Source organism: Podarcis gaigeae (assembly GCF_964106915.1).
Source record: "Podarcis gaigeae genome assembly, chromosome: 6".
Taxonomy (NCBI): Eukaryota; Metazoa; Chordata; class Lepidosauria; order Squamata; family Lacertidae; genus Podarcis; species Podarcis gaigeae.
The window spans coordinates 52,763,497-52,784,139 of NC_139682.1; the positions used below are offsets into that span (position 1 = coordinate 52,763,497).

At 42.1% G+C, this 20,643-nt stretch overlaps 1 protein-coding gene across 3 annotated transcripts; it reads left to right on the plus strand.

The window, feature by feature from the left end:
* The first annotated feature begins 428 nt into the window (after positions 1 to 428).
* On the plus strand, positions 429 to 20,563 carry LOC310846220 (vitamin D3 hydroxylase-associated protein-like). 3 transcript variants are annotated; one of them, XM_083742434.1, is made up of 16 exons: positions 429 to 757; positions 2,656 to 2,769; positions 3,921 to 4,064; positions 5,179 to 5,312; positions 6,914 to 7,120; positions 7,991 to 8,031; positions 8,707 to 8,831; positions 9,981 to 10,106; positions 11,051 to 11,148; positions 11,914 to 12,013; positions 12,428 to 12,471; positions 13,478 to 13,517; positions 14,318 to 14,426; positions 14,935 to 15,080; positions 15,203 to 15,377; positions 20,292 to 20,563. In XM_083742434.1, exons 1-15 carry the CDS (start codon positions 548 to 550, stop codon positions 15,329 to 15,331), a joined length of 1,767 nt encoding a protein of 588 aa, XP_083598560.1. In that variant the 5' UTR covers positions 429 to 547; the 3' UTR covers positions 15,332 to 15,377; positions 20,292 to 20,563. The 3 variants fall into 3 exon arrangements, with proteins under 3 accessions (XP_083598560.1, XP_083598561.1, XP_083598559.1); XM_083742435.1 differs by having other exon boundaries at positions 15,203 to 15,371; XM_083742433.1 differs by lacking the exon at positions 20,292 to 20,563 and having other exon boundaries at positions 15,203 to 16,112.
* The last annotated feature ends 80 nt before the right edge of the window (positions 20,564 to 20,643 follow it).

A 20,643-nucleotide genomic window follows, 5' to 3' on the forward strand; every position in this document is an offset into this window, starting at 1 on the left:
AAGTTACTCAGCAGCATAGGTTAGTATTTTATAAACTGCAAATGAGTTTAAGTTTGGAAATGAGTAACTGTTACTTTGCTAAGACAGACCAAAGTCTGTCCATCTCCTAGCCATTTTCTTCAAGCTTCTAAAGGTCAGGCCAATTATTTGTGTGTGCTTTCATGCATATGCGAGATGGCTTGGTTTCCACTGAGAGGAGGAAAATTATGTACCTGATCCTTGTAATGTACAGGCTCTATTTACAAGGAATAAGTTGTCATCATAATGACTATTTTGCTCCTAAAAAAAGAAGCGAACAATGGTGTAGTTGCTTGTTACATCTGATGTGAAGGAGACTGCTCAGAATTGGAAGGACTCTTTTGTCGACTCCAGCAGGAAAACAACATTGAGTTACTGTTTTAACAAATCAAAGGTCAATTTTCTGGAAGCCCCTATGTTGATGGTCTCTTGGAATGTGAAATAGCTCAGGAACTGATACTTAAATAGCACCAGCCTCCTCCAGTGTCAGAGAGGGGCAAACTGAGAAGACAGAGAGAAGGGCTTTGCCATGATCCAGGAGAAGTTGATAGAGATCCTGCCCAGGGATGGAATATATCCTCAGGCTGCTCTTGCTGTTGCCTGTGGCTCGGCAGCAGCGGTTGTGGTTTGGAAATGGGTGGCCCGCAAAAGGATTCTGCAGAAGATGGAAGAGGCCAGGCAATGGCGAGACGACAGCTTGGAACAAATGGAAAAAATGATTTGGAAATTTAAACAGAAGGTAACTTTTACTTGGGGTGGGGTGCAGGGGAAAGAGATGGAGGCCTCTTCTGAAAACGAGATCTTTCTCAAACAACACTTTTAATGGCTGTGATCATGTCTAGCTGAGAGCACTCCAGTCAGGTTTGCTAGGGATCGTGTCCACTTTGTGCAGTTCAAATAAAACTTGGGACCTTTTGGATCCAAAGCAAGCACTGCTGCACTGAGCTAATGCTAGTCCCTAAGACAGACAGCATCTTGTGTGCCTCATTCTGGCAATTCCCTGCAGCTAAGCTGGTGCCCAGTGTATTGCTTTCCTTTCCTTTCCTTTGGACCACATCAGTGAGGCCGAGAGGGGGGGGGGTCTTGTCGTCTTGGCAGCCCAGGGCCTCCTGTCTAGGCTTGACCCCAGATAAGTCACTTTGGTGCTGCTAATTCAGCAGGAGGCAGCAGTTACAAGTTACTGGTCTCTTCAATAGTTGTTTTTTTTTTAAAAAGAGTTTTGGGACAAATGGATTTTTACTGCATAATCCAGTCCCATAACCATTCAAAATGAAACCCTACTTTTAAAAGTCACCAGAGTATCTCCCACATTCTTCCAATACTAGCTTGAGAGTGGGTCTGTCAGGCCATGCGGGCCGGTTTTGGCTTTTGAACCCAAGATTTCGGTGCCCAAATTGTTAGGATTAGCACGGACTGGGCATGATGATGTTTGCAGCAGTATCCCAAGTCTGTCTCTTAACAGCAAATCTCTTTTCTGAAACTGCTGGTCACTGGCAGGCTTCAGTCCTGCATTTGTGGGTGAAGGAAGATGCATTAAAAGTTGGGAGGCTGCTTCCCCAGCCACTGCCGATGGTGATAGTTCTGCTGTACTTACTCAAGAGTTCATAATCCCATAAATAAACAGGAATAACAAGCTGGTGATCCAGGGTTTGACTGTGACTCTCAAGAGGACAGTAGATTAGTGTTTAACAGATTTGGCACATATTCCAACATTGCTTCAAGCTCCTGACTTCAGTGTACACACTAATTTGAGCAAGATCAAGATAGGAGAAACAATTGAAATGTGGAGTTGGGCAGCATCAATGTCCCTATCTGCAACACAGGTCCCATTTTGATTGCATCATCACCTGCATCATCATAGCACTCACTGGGAAATCAACATTGTAATAGGATTGTATGAAGACCTTGCAAATTCTGTACTTTTAAGATAAAGTGGGACTTTGCTACCAACTGTTGTAGTGCATTCTTTGGAGTCCATTCATTCAGAACTCTGCAACCGAGAAACCAGAGACAGGCTTTGTTCATGTGAATAAATAGATATGAATGGTTGGTTGGTTGGTTGGTTGGTTGTGTGTGTGTACACACAAGCACACACACACAGAGTGACCCACCCTCTCTTGCTGTGACCATGTCCACAGCTAATATGTCCACAGCCTTAGTAAGTTCTGGCAAAGATAATACAGACCCCAATAGACAAAAAGGTGTGAAATGGCAGAAGACCTTGAGCTGTTTTGGGTGCCTTTTTAGAAATGTATTTCTCTCTTCCTTAATATATCTATGTACCTCTGCTTGACTAAGAAATTCCCTGAGGAAATAGAAATCTTTACCTTATTTTAGGGATTGCTTCTAAATGGATAGGCACTCAACCTCCTTGGTTTACTGTTTGAGGAACTTATGACAGATGCATGTACGATGTCTGTAAATTCTACTTTAGTTTTTGTTGCTATTTTGTTTTGGTTATTGTTTCCTGGACCTATCATGGAAAAAATTAACCATTTAAAAACAACAACAACTGATGGGACTGCATTCTGGTTTCACAATTTTGAGCTTGTGACCAAAGCGACTTTTATAATTCGGAGCTATTCCCAATGTGTGTGGATAAGCATTTCCTTCTGACACAGCTGCCTCCTCTTGCAGAACCCTGGAGTCCAATCAGAATTTATTCTCTCCCTGTCGCTTGTGGAACTGGCAGAGAAACTTAGAGAGGAGACACTTTCTCCAGAAAGTGTCCTGTATACCTATGTAAAGAAGGTGAGTGCAACTGCTTCAGCAGGAAGTCTTCTGACATACTTCTGTTCAACCAAGTGACTTTCCAGATAATGCACCATTTTTATGTACTAATTGGTAGCCTGTTACTCATTTGGTCCCAGGGGCTCTGTCAGTGTAGTGTGTCTGTTATAGGGATATCTATCCCCCCCTCACCCTTTAAACCTTTTCCAATGTCCTCATTTTACAAAGGGCATAGGGGGAGGGGGAAATCAAGTACAGTGGTACCTCGGGTTACATACGCTTCAGGTTACATACACTTCAGGTTACAGACTCTGCTAACCCAGAAACATTTCCTCGGGTTAAGAACTTTGTTTCAGGATGAGAACAGAAATTGTGCTCTGGCAGCGTGGCAGCAGTGGGAGGCCCCATTAGCTTAGGTTAAGACCAGTTTCAGGTTAAGAACAGACCTCCGGAACGAATTAAGTACTTAACCCGAGGTACCACTGTAACAGATAGTGCTGAAGGTTTGAAATGTATTGGAGCTCATAGGAGAACAATGCCTGTCACCTGATGCTGCAGAGCATGGCTGTGACTGTGCCATTAGGCAGGAGTGAGTAAGCTCTGGTTCCTGGACCAATTGCTGCTATCCCAGACCACTGTCACGCCCCTTAGAACTCTCCCCAGGCCATTCACATCGCAATGGCCCTGTTCCATGCTCAAATGATTTTATCTGGCTGGAATGAGTTATTGAAATGTGATCATGCCTTTTTCTTGCCTGAATGGAGAGAGATGTGTGTCTTCTTTTATACCCAAAACGGGATGCCGTGGACAAAGGTCACATACTTTGCTCCACCCATTTTTGACTCTGACCCAACCTATGTGGCTCCTGGAAGGTTACCCATGAGGGAATGTGGCCCTCAAGCTACAGAGGTCCCCCAGCCTGCACTGGCTCAACTCTTAATGAATTTGTACTAAGTTCTGGTTCGTCTAAATCTCAATTATGCTTTTACTGGGCCAAAATGACACACATGGGTTTTAAGTTTGTTAAACTTAGGAGCTGCAAGTAGCAAATTAACAGTCTTCTACCTTCCAAGGTTTTTGACAATGTTGACGTTTGAACTCACTGCAGAAATACCTGTTTTATAATGTGAATGCTCTCTTTCTCCTTATTTTTCCTCCTCCTCCTTGGCAAGGCTCTTGAAGTGACCCAGGAGGTGAACTGTGTGACTGATTTTATTCACGGCTGTGAGGAACAGCTCCAGGAAGTGAAGAAGCAAAAGGAGAAAGGCCTGCTGTATGGGATTCCTGTCAGCATTAAGGACCACATTGGATGCAAGGTTAATCCCCCGTTTACCCTTAAATGTGGTCCCCACTTTCCTTATGATGATCTGCCTGTGCATCAGTTGTGATGTTGATTGGTTCAACGTAATCATTACTTCTCCCCTCTCACAGCAGCTTCAGCTAATATACAGGGCATGGCCCATTTAATTTTGGCCATTGTGGAACTCTAGAGAAGGGAGATAACTGAAATGGAGTACAGCATGATTACATTCCAATTAAATATATATACATTTCCAAATTTGGCGTACATAATTGTGTGCACATGTGCACATCTACAGATATGAGTGCATGTTACATGGATTGCCTGGTTCTGCTCACTATGAATGCACAAATGTTAAGCTCTTTTTAAAATGACTCCAGTATGGTGTAGGAATTAGCATGTCAGAGTATGGCTGAGGCAACTCGAATTCAAATCCTTGATCACCTGTGAGGCTCACTTTGGGCCAACCCCTGTCTCTTAGCCTAAACTACCCCACAGGTATTGTTGGGTGGACAAATATGGGGAGGAGAGTCATTTTGTTCCATTGCGAGTCCTTTGGAGGAAAGATGGGATATATAATAAATCGAATGAATGAATGTTTGAGAATTGTAATTGGGTGCTAGGGTATAATATATTCAAGAATCCATTCTAATTCTGTATATTATTATGATTATGATTATTATTAAAAACTTGTTCCTAGTCCATGGCAGGCCATCAGGGTGGGCCTTGGCTAATTAAATAACATATGGCCATTGGCTAATTAAATATTATATGGCCCTTTAAACTGTGGGTAGAGTATTTTGTTTGTTTGTTACTATGTTGTGTATGTTTGTTACTATGTTGTCATGTGATCCTCACATGAAGGATGGTGTAGAAATTCAATCCATCCATCCATCCATCCATCCATCCATCTATCAATCAATCAATCAATCAATCAATCAATCAATCAATAAGTCAATCAAAGTTTTCTATCAGGGCCAATCCCCATGGGATCTGGGAAAGCTTTCTTTGTTTCATGGCATCTATTTTACCAACAAGGCTTAACAGTTTCATTCTTGGGCCAAGCTACATAGCTCTAGACTTGTCTGCCCCATCATGTTAAATCGACTGTGTTTGGTTTTCCCTCAAAGGGCCACATCTCCACGTGTGGGTTGGTGCACTTTCTCGGCAAAGTGGAAAAGGACGACAGTGTGATAGTAAAAGTTTTGAAGAAACAAGGGGCAATACCATTTGTGAAGACCAACATTCCCCAAAGCATGATTAAGTATACTTTAGCACACTCTCTTCTTTTGTAACTTCCTGTTGCTTTCTCTTTTTACAAATATACCATAGGACTAAGAAAAAAGAAATAAAAATTGTGAGTAGTTTGGCTTTCCAATGTAGCAAAAAACACTATGGGGGACATTACAGAGATTTGGGGCTTTTTTCAGATGGCACTCACCAGAACTCAGTTCTGGCACCTTTCAGGTGGGCGCCATTGCCATTGTAAGAGAATGAGGCAACTGTTTATGGCATATTTTCTGGAAAAATAGCACTGCAGAGTTTGATAGATTATGATCAATGTGGGGGAGAGTGATTTGGGAGGAATTATTAAATAGGAAGCATATCTTCACAATTAAGATAGGGAATTTACTTCTATAATATGTTATGGCAGACGAACCCTGCCCCAATAGTGTCCACTCGCTTAACGAGTAGATAAACTTTTGCCAAGTTAGATCACTGAACCATCTAGCTCAGTTTGACTACCCAGACTGGAAGTAGTGAAGGGGGCAGGGCTTTTGCTATGTACCTCATTGCACTCACATGTGCATCTCCACTGGCTGTAGAGCTGGGATGAAGAACCTGTGGGTTTTGCTGGGCTACAACTCCCATCATCCCTGACTATTGACCATACTAGCTTGGGTGCTGGGAACTGGAGTCCAACATGATAGGAAGAGCCATAAGTTCTCTACTCCTTCTCTAAAAGGACGCAGATGAAGTGGCTGAGTGGATTTTACCAGAATGCAGGTGGTTGGTGGTATTTTTAAATGCTTCCCACACATCAAATGTTGCATAGCAGGGAGTATACAAGTTAGAACTTTCCCCCTGGTTGAATAGTTATTTATTTTCAGGTAACTTTTTAATGAACTTTTTTTCAGTTGTGTGGGTTTCCCACAGGCATCTGATGGGCCACTGTGACAATAGGATGCTGGAGTAGATGGGTCATTAGTCTGATCCAGCAAGCTATTCTTATGTTCTTAATAGTGGCATTCCCCACGCACAGTCAACTCTTCAACTGTAGGATTCTACCAACTTTTTCTTCAGGATGTCTACATTAGCACTGGTTATTATTACCCACGATGCTAAATGAAACATCTACATTCAGAGAAAATACATCTCAGAAGAGGGGATAAGCTATTTCCACTACATCCTTCTTGTGCATTTCTCTGCAGCATATGAATGACCATGAGTGATTCTGCAAGATGGTTCTTATTTTGTTACCTTGCATTAGTCTTTATGGTGTCATTCAAGTGCATTCCCTGTATTTCTCAATTGCCTGATGCTATTTCCATTCTATTATTTACCTACTGGGCAATATTCAACTTAATAGTTGTGCTATTGGAAGGAATAGTGTTAGCATAATGGAATCCCCCCCAACCCGGCACATACATTGCTCAGTCCACAAATCTGCTCCAGAACCAAGAACAGATTTAGGGGAGGGATTTGGGGGGAACTTTTCATTGCACAAGCAGAACTTCTTGTGCTGATGGAATGTTTTGTTTAGCCCTATGTTGGATGCAACCCATTGTCTCATGCTTTGTTTGAGTATAAGGCATAAAGCTCCTATAAAACATCAATGGTCAACCTGCTTTCTATTTCACTCAGCTATGACTGCAGTAACTTAATCTTCGGTCAGACAATCAACCCCCTGAACCACAAGAAAAGTCCCGGTGGTTCCTCTGGAGGGGAAGGGGCACTCATTGCAGGAGGAGGGTCCCTCTTGGGCTTTGGGACAGACGTCGCTGGAAGCATTCGGCTCCCATCAAGTTTCTGTGGGCTTTGTGGACTCAAACCAACTGGTAATCGACTGAGGTGGGTCCTGGAAAGTTCACTCAATTAACTGGTCCTGGGCTGGCAGATACAGTAGTCAAACAGGTGAATGCTAATGGAATGTGTTTATCGAGCATTAGTGGGAGATGCTTCATTTGAGCAGAAACAACCAGTGCTTTTTGAATTTGCATATTGAACTGGGCATGTTTAGCCTGGAGAAGAGGAGGTTAAGGGGTGATATGATAGCCATGTTCAAATATATAAAAGGATGTCATATAAAGGAGGGAGAAAGGTTGTTTTCTGCTGCTCCAGAGAAGCGGACACGGAGCAATGGATCCAAACTACAAGAAAGAAGATTCCACCTAAACATTAGGAAGAACTTCCTGACAGTAAGAGCTGTTCGACAGCGGAATTTGCTGCCAAGGAGTGTGGTGGAGTCTCCTTCTTTGGAGGTCTTTAAGCAGAGGCTTGACAACCATATGTCAGGAGTGCTCTGATGGTGTTTCCTGCTTGGCAGGGGGTTGGACTCGATGGCCCTTGTGGTCTCTTCCAACTCTATGATTCTATGATTCTATTCTTTTTAAGTCAATACTTTAAATTTTAGTTTATTACATAATTTATTATTACATAATTTCTTTGCTATACATTCATTCACGTTATAGAAGTTGCACCTGGCTGTTTGAAACATGTGATTGCTCTGTTAATATCATGCTACATCTAAAGTCAAACTTGATTCTCTCATGGTAATATTTACCATGCCAGCAAATCATAACTGAATGAATTGTTAACTCCAGTGTAGCTGAACTCTAGTATCATTTCTGAATGCCTGCATCTGATTTGCAACTGAAACATGGATCATCTTCTACTGTGTTGATAGTTACCACTATTTTCTCTCGTTTGCATCACTCCCAGCACACTTGGTCTTGCTAGCCCTATTGCTGGCATGAAGTCGGGTAAGTAATTTTTACCCATTCAGATTACTAAAAGAACCTGCAACTATGCTAGGAACTTGCATGTCCTTTCAGTGACATTAGAGAGTATTTAAATAATGTAGTCCCCTTGTTGTAAATGAGGGATAGCAATTGTGGTCCTTCTAGATATTTTTGAACTTCAACTTCCATAATCTCACATTGACCATCTGCACGTTGACCATGTTGAATGGGGCTGATGGGAGCTGGAATCCAGCATCATCTGCTCACCATGTTGATTATCCCTACCAACCAAATCATTAGTATAGTAGCTCTGAACTTAAATAATTGCGTAAAGTTTGAACTTTTGGTAATAAGAGCAGGGATCACAGCTGCATCCTATTCAGACTGAATTCCATTGTGTTTCAGTGGAGTTGTGTGCCTGACTTAGTGAAAGTGAACTTGGGAATTTTAAGAATAGTTTTTCTGGGTTACACTACTTGTCCATTTGGCCCAGTATTGTCTAAATCCCCTACTATGTGACTATTTTAACTGGAGGGGCCTGTGTTTGAACCTGGGACCTTCTGTGTGTAATACATGTGTTCTACCACTGACCTGTGTGGTTCCTCCCCCTTTCTTGGCTATTGGAATGTAGACTAGGGCATTAAAAGTCCACATGCAATATCCCCTCCACCTCCTATGTCTCCATTTTTTTTGCAGTTACAGCAACAATTGGCCCAATGGCAAGGGATGTGGACAGCCTGGTTCTGTGCATGAAGGCACTCCTGTGTGATGAGTTATTCTCCCTTGATCCTTCAATACCACCTATGCCATTCAGAGAGGAGGTAAGTGGTGTCAGTGAGGAGGGAGAAGCTGAAACATTCAGCACCATGGACAGCACAACCCCTTGGTCAACAATGAATGATGCTTTCCATGAGACCCTTTCAAATAATTTATACAATGATCGTAACACTGAGAATGTATGATCTGATGCAGTTCTGTGTCTGCCAATATTCTGGCCATTTAATTGAATCCTGGTGCATCAATTTCATCATATCAGTTCAAACTCAGCCCGTTAACTGCTCCACAGACCCAGTGTCCCATAGCTTCTTCAGTAACACTTATTATTTTGATCAACTTCAAATACTTTGCAATATTATTCTTGTGGCACATGAAAGATTTGGAAGAAAAGTTTCTGAACTGATTGATCTGTTAGCTAAGCTTTCATTGGAGTAATATGTAGCAAAACTTCTTACTTGGGATAAGTCATCTCCAGCCTCATTTATTGCACTCTCGCTATGTGAAGAACCAGGGCTATCCATATAAGACAAATTAATTTCATCCTGCCGCAATAGCCTTGTAGTTACTTTTTCCTCCCTTTCTCCAGCTGCTCCAGTTGCTGATTCACAATAGTCCAGCATAGATTTCTGGGCTAAATTTGGCAACAGAGTTCCAAATGATTTATCTGAAGCACTGCTGGTCTGATCTTGTGTGGTAACCATATTAAAACTGTTAAAAGTGCAGGGTCTCCTTTGGTGGAGATTAGCTTCCGAACATTCTTTATCAGCTGAATGCTAAACACTGAATCAAAACAGCTGTTCTCCCAGCGCTTGTCCTCCAATTAAAATATATGGCTTTTAAGTCCACATAAGAGTAAAACAGATAAAACAGATATGCTCATTGCTTGTATGTGGCAATTAACATCAACAGCTGAGCCAACTGACTTTAAAACTATTCAAAATAAAAATAAATTTAAACAGGCCATGGAGCTCAAGGACACAAGCAGCCTTACGTGTAGCAATCTTCACCTGGAAATCTAGAAAACCTTCAAGGCATTCTGTATTCTGTCACCTTCCAAATCTTTTGATCAGTGTTGAAGAAACAGTCTCACTGCAGGGATCCATGATGTGGTTTATAAAAGTGGTTGGAAGCTATTTCTATGCTTCAATGGCCACCTGTAAATAGAAGTTCCTATTTTCTTCATCATCTTCCAGATATACAGCAGTTCGAAGCCCCTACGGATTGGATACTATGAAGATGATGGCTATTTCCAGCCATCTCCCAGCATGAGGAGGGCTGTTCGGGAAACCAAAAATCTTCTTCAACTCAGAGGGCATACAGTATGTCTGTTTCTTAATTTCTTCACCCAGATTCCATTCTAGGATTTTGTTTGTATCTCTGACACTTTGCCCCAGCTACTATGGTCATGTGATGAACACTGTCAGATCTACATTGCTTTCAGTTTTTGTTATTGGGTGGGGGAATGAGGCCCAGTTCACACCATGCCTTGTCCATCCAGACATTCTCCTTGCCTTTCCCTGCTATATATTCATGAAAACAAGCACAGTATGTGAACTGGGCAATTGTAAATATATTAGATTTCTTATGTATGCATTTGTATAACAAAAGAGCTGTAAAAATATGCCATTAAAATATGCCATTTCTCTACAGTTAGGAATTCTGTGCAGGAAAAATGCTTGCATACTGTCATGTTCGATTAACATGAATATCTTTCACCACATATGCACACTTGGTTCTAACACATATTTAGTTGCTCACATGGACACACAGTTTTATACACAGAGAGTGTGGAAACCTCCTATGTGGGAAATTTATTGCACATACATTGGCCTTAATATCAACCTACCTGGAATTTTGGAAACCAATCCACACAACTCAACAAATCTATGCAAGTGCTAGAGAGTACATTCCATAAGAAACGGCTGCTAATCCTGGTCCTCAGAATGTATCTGCGTGACATTTTGTTTAAACACTTGTGTATGGTGGTCAAAATTTGTCTGGGGTATACATGAAGAACATAATAGGCCCAGGGCTTATAATTTCTGGGGCAATTAGCTGCGAAATGGGGAGAGAGCATAGAAAATTCCCATTCCTATTGCACTTCTACCACCCAACCCTTTACTAGAAGTTTGGTTCATTTTCCTCAACACTTTCAGAGAGCTCTCTGAATCTATTAAAGAGTGGGGTGGATTCCATAATCCTTATGTGCAGCTCATATAATTTTGCCTGCTGTCAAATAAAAGCTGTTATCTTTTCCTCACAGCTCATCCCCTTTGTTCCTCCTCGGCTTAATTATGTGGTTGATGAGCTCTACACCAAAGGCCTATTTTCCGATGGATGTGCAAATTTGCTGGACAAGTTGTAAGTAGACGTTCTGATATGTGAACATGGCTGTTGTTTGATAGCATTGCTATTATAGCCATGCATTGGAAAAGTGTGATGCCCAGGATAGCTTTTGTGATAATAATTGGCACATTAATAAATAACAGATTTTCATCAGAGTATGTTTAATGCAAGGGAAAACTCAGGGATAGGAAAAGTTCATTTTGTTTTTCCATGCACTGCTTTGGCTTGCCAGAAGCGGCTTAGTCATGCTGTCCACATGACCCGGAAGCTGTACGCCAGCTCCCTCGGCCATTAAAGCGAGACAAGCGCTGCAACCACAGAGTCGGCCACAACTGGACCTAATGGTCAGGGGTCCCTTTACCTTTACCTTTACCATGCAAAACACATAGCCAAATGGAGCCAAGAGGATAAACTAACTTTGGCTTCACAAACTTTGCAATATAAGAAGTTAGGCAGCCATGAGCTACAACACTGAATGAGGCTATTGGTTCCTCTAAGTCAGTGCTACTGGCAAAGACTACCCAAGGTAACAAAGGTCTTTTCACAGGCTTGCTACCTGAGCACTTTTTCAATGTAGATATCAGGGCTGAACTTTTGTTTTGTTGTGTGCAAAGCAGGTGCACTATTAAACTATCTGTAAGTCAGGAAATCAGGAAGGCTTCATTCCAAGTTTATTCTCACTTGGAATTCTCAGGAACCTAAATTCTTTCCCAGGTTGAGCAATGCAACTTCAGATATAAAAACTGAAAAACTTGCTTTTCTTCTTCTTTCATCTTCCAGCAAAGGAGACATTGTGGACCCAAATTTGAAATCCCAGATTAATTGTTACCGTCTTCCCATTCTAGTGAAGAGAATTTTTGCATTCCTCTTGAAACCTATAGTAAGTATTTGGCTCCTTTGTTTCACTGCAACTGCACGTACTTTAAGATGCTGACAAGCATAGGGTAGGATGGCTGGATAGAGTAAGGTGAGTACACGTCAAAGAGATGGTGAAGTGACTGCTCTGAACAGTGATACCTCTAGTTACTTAATTTGTTCTGGAGGTCTGCTCTTAACCTGAAACTGTTCTTAACTAGAGGTGTGCTTTCGCTAATGGGGCCTCTTGCTGCCACTGTGCCGCTGGCACAAGATTTCTGTTCTCATCCTGGGGCAAAGTTCTCAACTCGAGGTAACTCTTCCAGGTTAGCGGAGTTTGTAACCTGAAGCATTTGTAACTCGAGGTACCACTGTATTCAACACCAATGATGTGATTGTTGGGGATTCACAATGAAACTAAACTTGTGTTTCTCTCCAGTACCCTCGGATTGCCAGAGATCTCAATGCACTATGTGGAGTTGGGTAAGAAACATCTGGTTTAAAGATTATCATTGGTGACATTAGCCTTGGGGGTAATCTGTTGGGGGGCACATGCAACTGCGGGTATTTTTCTTGCCATTTCCTTCCTCTTCCTCTTCCAACACCCTCTTCTATCCTGCTTCCTCTTTGCCCAGCAGACTGCCAGGGAAGAGACAGATCTGCTCTTCTCAGAGGACGGAACTGATCACTTGCAGACAGTATTTGTAATTAGGCTGAGGTTCAAATGAAGTTATTCCAAGGATCATGTGCAGCCCTTGGGCCACAGGTTGACCACTTCTCCTGTGAAATGTAAAGTTTCATCACCTTCCAGCAGCAATGGGGATGCTTGGCCCCTCCAGATGTAGCTGGACTGCAACTCTTGTTATTCCTGACCATTGGACATGCTGGTTGGGTCTGATGGGAGTTGGGATCTAATGACATCTGGTGGGCTGCAGGTTCCCTATTGCTGGCTATCAGGAAGTACAGATGGAAGGGAGAGTGTAGTGCCCAGCAAATGGACTGTATGTTGGCAACTTTGCTCTAGTCACATAGGAATGCTGTCTGTAAGGAAATCTGGATGCTTTCAGGTCCCATTTATCTCTATAGTTTGGCAGGCAACTTTAAGGTTAATACAATATGTATATAGCTTCAGTGCTATTCTGCTATGCCTTTCATATGACAGCAGGCATCTTTGGGAGGCTGCAAAGTGTTGCAGAGGTCATGAGGCACAAAGCAGGAGAGTCTGGTTCCTCATCCCTTCCAGTCCCACGGAGTGATTGACTCAGTCCTCTTTTGATCTCTTATGAAGAGATTGATTGTGAATTACCACATAGCCAACGAACATTAACCAGCACAGGGTGGGCGGCATCCAATTTTTGTACACTGTTGCAGAGCCACGGTGGAACCATCCCATTTTTTCCCCTACTCATGCTGACACACTTTAAGCAGCACTCTTGAGTACTTCTCTTTCTGCTAGGCAGTCAACTCTTCATTATTTCCAATGTTGCAGGTCAGCAAAAAACCTATGGAACCACCATGTGGCAGCAGCGGTGAGTTTATGCTTACCATTAAGGCTTCATACAATAACTAGATTGCCATCTAATCTTGTCCAGTGAGCTATGCATATATGGATGTTCAACAGATGCTATATTTTTTTGGACACAGAATGGATTTCCATATAAGAATGATACTATATAAAACAGCTCTATGAGTTGCTTCACCTGAGATCTTTTGTATTTGGCTGTTAACAGAAACACCACATTTTAAACTCAGATATGAAGGGCAGGGGGTCTTAATTCTATTTCACTTCTAAAATGCTTTAAGAGACCCTTCATACTTGATGGGTAGTGTATTTTCTACTGGGGTATTGTTTGTAGGCTGTGGCAGACTCTGCTTTTTTTAGAAGAGACCTTGTTCCAGTTACAATGCTTATATCCCAGCTGGATCACTGAGGATGTAGAAGCATCATCTCTTGCCCCCCAAATTGGTGAGACTCATTTGACAAGAAACTGAGCCTTCAGAGTTGTTTGCCTACTCTCGCGGCATGCTCCTCCAGTAGAGAGGTGCCTTCTGTATTGACTTTCAAGGGTTTGCTAAAGTTGTTTCTTTGCTGCCAGACTTAAGCAGATGCTTCAGATAATAAAATAATTCTGTTAAAGGCATCTCTTTTTGGATTGTTCTTATGGTATTTTAATTGCTGTAAACCACTTTTGGTATTTTTTTTTGTGGGTATTAATATTTTCATAAATAATAAATAGAACAAAGGTGGCAATCTAGTCATTCCAATAAGAAAGTTTCTGTGTGTTCACAATTTCTCTTGCTTCCAACTTTACCAACATTCTCTTTACAGATGTATCGTGAAGAATTCCTCGCTGAATGGAGGAGACTGAAACTGGATGTCATCCTCTGCCCTGCTTTGGGTCCAGCGTTTAATGAGGGCTATCCTGGGAAACTATTTGGTATTATCTGTGTCCCAGTAATGTCTACTGTGGGTGACATGTGGCCTCCCCACCTTTCCATAGCAGTAACATAAATTCTCGTCTGTTTCTCAACTCCCTTTGTATCTTCCTATATGCCAAAAACATGCTTATCTCAGGATGACCAAGGGGTTGAAATGTACGAATGTGGGGCCATTTGGTGAAGGCTACAAGTGCAAATAATAAATAGATACACACGTCAAATAAGAGAATTAACTGGAAGCATATCGTGAAGTTGAGCAGTTCACTCATGGACCTGTGAGCAGTTTGGCTCATGCTGATTGGGGCTGATGAGAGTTGTAGTCCAACATCATCAGGAGGGCACCATGTTGCCTTGTTTTGCCTGGTTTAGGCTTAATTTAAATGGGGGGGGGGAATCCCAGTTAGCTTTGGTTTCCAGAGTAGTTCTAAACAGCAGCAAAAGTCTTGCTTAAATTAAAAACAAAACAAAACCCAGATCACGTTATTTATAGCTTTTCTGTACTTTCAGCTGCTACATCCTACACCAATTTATACAACCTCCTGAACTTTCCTGCTGGAGTTGTGCCAGTCACCACTGTTTCCCAAGCTGATGAAGAAGAGCTCAAACACTACACAGGGCATTATGGTGACCCTTGGGACAAGCGCATGAAAGAGGTCGGCGCACATTTACCAGAAAAAAACCGCCTGCCTTTCCCTAGTCCTTATGCTACCTAACTATACCTTGAAGGTTTCTAATGCTGTTGGATTGTCCTGTCTTTTTGCCCTTCCATTTTCAGGCTGTCAGCGATGCTGTTGGGCTCCCTGTGGCTGTCCAGTGTGTGGCTGTGTGTTGGCAAGAGGAGCTGTGTCTTCGGTTCATGAAGGAGGTGGAGACTCTTGTTCGTGAGAGGAGAACTCCCAAATGATTATAGCATCAATACTAATGGAGCAATGCAACCTACCACAGTGAGGGTTAGAACATCTCCAAGTTCACTTTTGAAATATATTAAAATGCAGGTTAAGGCATGGTTATTTGTGAAATCCAACATCCTACTTAGCAGGAGGCTATTTATGACTAAGGCCTAGTTCTCACAAACAGCAGAAGTCATGCTTGCACTGTACTACTTCAGATTGTACATGATCAAATGTTTCTATATTCAGAATATACTCTCATGTATAGAATACAGTGACCTCATACTCGGCATTAATCAGGAATTATAAGCAACGCAAAAATCAGTTAAGCTTTCATAGGTTGAGTCCACCATCTTGATTCAAAATGGCATATAATTGAAATGAAGCATAAGCAAAAATCTGTTACTGATTTAAGGAACGATTATGCACAATTTGGTTATTATATATCTTAAGTATTGTCCAAATGCATAGTGAACAAACAACTTCTCAAGATACAGACTAGCATATCAAGGGGAAAACTAGGCTAGACTCCCACAGACCAAATGAGAACTTTTGTTCCTGAGATTAATGGCAGCAAGAAAGATTATTTTTGAGGAATGTGCAGGGGAAGAAAAGGTTCTCCTCCTTCACCTGATGCCCAATAGTAAGTGGCTTCCCACTGTGTCTGCTTTCAATTAAGGAAAAAAGCTAGAGTTACATCTTGTTTGGCCCTTGTGTTGTGATTAAAATGTGTTTTGTATTCTTTAAACATGATTCTAGTAAGACAGCCACCCTAATAAAGCAGCAGCACCAGGGGCAACTTGTGTATTGGGCAATCTAATAAGGCAATGCTTGTTAGAGGCATTTGTGCTTGTGATATAGCCATTCTTTATTACAATGATATAAAACAAACCTCTTAATTCTACCCTATCTTTTCATCTTAAAGTTAAGTGTATATAACTCAGATAGACTGAAAATTAGTAGCTCCCTTGATATCAAGGCCAAATATCCTTAGCAACTGCTTAGTGACCACATATCAGAATAGACACGCTTGTGTGGATGGTGTTTGCTTTTGGAAGCCAAGAAGAAAGATTCAGGGTGGGGCTTGAAAATGTGAGGTGTGAAGATCAACCTGGAATTGTGGTGCAAGCAATCTGGACTTCCCTACTTACTCTGGCCCTACTGGCTTCTTCCATTAATGTGAAGAGGACAACACTGAGGCAAACCTGGATTTTGGCGGTGGATTCTGGAAATGGATAATGTTGTATCCTAATGTATAAAAAAGCAGTTCTCTCTTTGTTCCAAACAAAGGCTACACAGTGAAGCACGTCCCAAGCTGGTGCCTCTGTACCTAACGGTTCCCCTCCGAAATATTTCTTCACGTGCCACTGCGCATGGTCTATTTTCCATTCTGCTTCTAAAATGCACTAAGGGACTCTTACTTTTCTACTGGGATATTGCTTCGAAACTGTGCACTCTTAAGAATCAGCCACAAGGTGGCAATGTAATCATCCTAAAAAAACAAAGTTTAGGGGTGTCTAGAATCTCTCTCTTACTTGCAGCTTCACCAAAATTTTCTTCACAGACTTACTGTGCAGAATTCTTTGCTGAATGGAGGAAACTGAAACGGTGTCATCCTCTGCCCTGCTTTGGACCCATGTTTTAATGAAGGCTATCTTGGGAAATTGTTTATCTGTGTGATGCCCACTGTGTGAGATGTGTGGCTTCCTACCCATTTCATAGCAGTGGCCAGCATTCCTCTCTGTCTCCCATGCCACTTTGTAGCTTTCCGCATGCAAAGCAATGGGCTTAGTTTGAGATGACCAAGATGTAGAAGTGGACGGATGTGGGAGTGTTTGCTGAAGGATGGGCCACAAGTACAATGAAGAAAATTGATAAATGCATCAAGTATAAGAGAATTAACTGGAGGTGTATCGTGAAGTTGAGCAGTTCACATAGGGACCTGTGGGCAGTTGGGTGCTATTTACCTTTTTAAAAAGGTAGTTGCTATTAGTTTGCTTCTTTCTTTCTCTGTTGTTTCTATTGCAGGTGGCATCAGTTAGTGAAACAAGAAGGTAATTTAATTTAACCCCCCTTGCCGAATGGGCCAAAGATTGGGTAGCTGCCAGAAACACCCTAAACTGTAATCATACAACTGCCAGATGATGCTGGACTCCCACCAGCCCAGGCCAACTTGGCCAGTGATCAAGGTGTGGGGATCTTAAGGACTGTAGGAAAGGATATATTTAATAAGTATTATCCTTCCTTCACTCATGCTAGTAAGTGATGTAGCAGAGCAGCAGATTACCCTCGATACAGCTGGAAGCTAGTTTGCAGATTCGTTTGAATCTCTTACTTAAGATTATTTTTCTGGTGTCCCCTTTTATCCCTCCTAAAAGAATAAAGACTCAAGAGTCTTTCTGAGTAAAGTAACAAAAAGTTTACTCACATTTCAGTTCACGGTTTGATTCCTGAAAGGCAGACTTTACTTGGTAGTTACACAAAGAAACTGTGTGAGTTCGTGTCATAGGGAGACTGAACTCATGTGCTGCTGGCTGAGAGCCAGAAGACAGCAAAATTACATTAAGACAACAAAATGGCTGCTGGAGAGCAGCATGGCTGCAAAAGATAGAACAGGACAACACTGGAGCAAGGCAACTTCAAGACTGAGAAAATAGCTGCATGATTCGGCTCTTTTTATGGAGTCAGCCAGAGCCACACTTATCTCCCAGATCACACGCAGGGGGAGGAAGCTCCAGACCAGTGGAACAGGATGTTACACTGACTGGATGTCCGCCTGCCTGTGCCCACTCTAGGGAAATAAGGAAAGTTGCATTTTACTGTACCAATGGATTACATCCCACACAAGGATGATGGGTGTTGTGGTCCAGTAGCACCTGGAGGGCCAAAGTTCAGCCATTCCTGCTGTCTATGGCTGGTCAAATCTTTATCCTTGGCTGCATTTCTGTCTGGGAAAAAGAAGATGCAATTTTTAGAGCAAAGTATGGATGTACATAGGTCAAAGTCTTCCGTTGCCTTCTCTTACAGTAGGAGCAGTCAGTATCGTGTCCTCCTGATGTTTTTTAGTTTCAACTCTCAAAATATACTGTTTAACTGTGCTGTAGTGTAACAGTTCTTAGAGGAGAAACTACAGAAGCTGTGATAACTATAGAAGCAAAAACAACAAGGAATTTAAGCCTTTAAGGTGGCACAAAAATCTTTGATGCAGAATACTGGAAGTGAAAAGAATATAAAGCCAATGTGGATGTTGCCAATTTTTGTCAACACTGTGCTTAATCATGTAATTTTGCTGGATGACCACAGTCAAAGGAGCTCTTAACATATCTTTAAACCAGTTAATGTTTTTGGGGGAAAGGCATTAACTTTTGTATTTCATGGCTACGTTTTTTTCTTAGTTATGTGCAAAATACTATAAAATAAAAATTCATCATGAGCACCAGCAAAACATTCCTTGTATTCAGGACTTTCTGCCCAAGATGCCAAACTGTCTTCCTTCACCTGTCTGCAGTAAGATGATTAAACTATTTCAATTATGTTTAAATAGGCTTGTTAAAAGAAACTCTTTAGGAATCCATTAAATCTTATCTCTGGATCAGCAAAATGTTTTCCTTTCCTGCATTTAAAAGTTATATACCAAAGAGCAAAATATGTGGTGGGGGAGAGACTTGCCAAGGCAGGAGGGAAGTACAAAGAAGTCTCTTATCTCACTAGGTAGTAGGTACAATGCCTGACCAACTTATTCCACTAAATTGGATATATGATTTTTAAAAAATAAAAAATAAAATGTTGTTCCCAAGCACAGTGAACTTCCTCTTCTGGAAGTCTCTCGGAAAGATTAGACGGCCTATTTTGAATAAATATGTGAAATTCAGCTTTACTAATCTTTCAACATCCCTTCTCACCACTGGCTCACATTCCACATGTCACTGTGATGCAGGGTTTTCTCAATCTCTGATTTCATCACCAGGCTGGTCCATGCATACCAAGAACAGGGTGGGTGGGTGATTGAACGGCAGGAGGCTCCATGCAGGTAAGAGGCTGGGTACTGGGTACTGCTCCCTTTTAAAGCGGAGAGGTGGTCCTGGTCCTTGCTCAGTCCCCCTCCCCCCGCTCACCAGATTGACTGTCTGGGAAGCTGGTTTTTGCAGCGGGAAATGCACAGCCGGATTGGGAGGTCTTGCACACACACATACACACACACAAACAGTCGTGCGATGTGATCTCTCATTCCCCCGACTCCTGGGCCACTGCACGCTGCTCTAGGCAGCAAATGGTGGCCCCACAAAGGCATAGTAAGCCTATGTTGTAAGTAAAGCATTTTAAACTTACTTAGCATTATGTGCTCTGTTCATTGCAAGAGGGGAGAGTTGCTACAGACTAAATGATATCTGAAAAGCCTATTGGGGGCTCTCTCCTGCTGGAGAGTGAGTTTAGCCCTGCATTTTGAATCCAGGGGATCATTTTGTTATTTACCCGACACATATGGGTCACAGGGATTCTTGTCCCCCCCCCCCCAATATGGAGATTCTGGTAACAGTTTGCCATACCTCAATTTAGGCCCCACCTGCACCCTACATTTAAAGCAGCATGAACAACCCCTTTCTCCAAGGATCTCTGGGAACTGTAACTTGTGAAGGGTGCTGAGAGAGACCCCATTCCCCACACCAAACTGCATTTCCCAGGATTTTAGGATTATTTAAACCTCTCTGAGAATTGTAGCTCAGGTTCAGTAAATCTAGATTAGATTAATGCAATGTTATATGGGGTTGCCTCTGAAGACAGTTCAGAAACTTCAGCTGGTACACTGTTCAGTGGCCAAGTTGCTCACTGGGATAAGATGGTTTGAGCATATTGCACCAATCCGGGTCCAACTGCATTGGATGCCAATTAGTTTCTAGGCCCAATTCAAAGTAGTGGTTTTAAAGCCACCCTGTGATCATAATTTGAGGCCCTTTGTCGTGTTTCTCTTTGCAGGATGTCTGGACAGCGGCAACACAAGTGTAGGCCTTTTCTGTGGTGGCCCCCTGTTTGTGGAATGCTCCTCCCAGGGAGGCTTGCCTGGTGCCTTTGTTGCATATTTTAGGTGCCAGGCAAAAACAGCCCTCTTCTCCCAGGCATTGGCTAATTAAACAATCTATGGCCTCTTAAACTGTGTGTGGGGGGTATTGTTTTTGTTTATTATTATTAGTATGTATGTATTTTTATATTGTAAACCACTCTGTGATCTTCAGAAGTAAGTAAGTAAATCCATCCACCCACCCACCCATCCATCCATCCATCCATCCCCCAGATGTGCCTATTAGATTATCTACAGTCCATTTGTACA

Excerpts from the sequence above, each read along its gene's own strand:
- LOC310846220 (XM_083742434.1), top strand. The coding sequence starts at position 548 with ATGATCCAGGAGAAGTTGATAGAGATCCTGCCCAGGGATGGAATATAT. Across the intron at positions 8,032-8,706 it reads TATTGCTGGCATGAAGTCGG|TTACAGCAACAATTGGCCCA; the intron begins GTAAGTAATTTT and ends TTTTTTTTGCAG. Across the intron at positions 11,149-11,913 it reads GCAAATTTGCTGGACAAGTT|CAAAGGAGACATTGTGGACC; the intron begins GTAAGTAGACGT and ends TTCATCTTCCAG.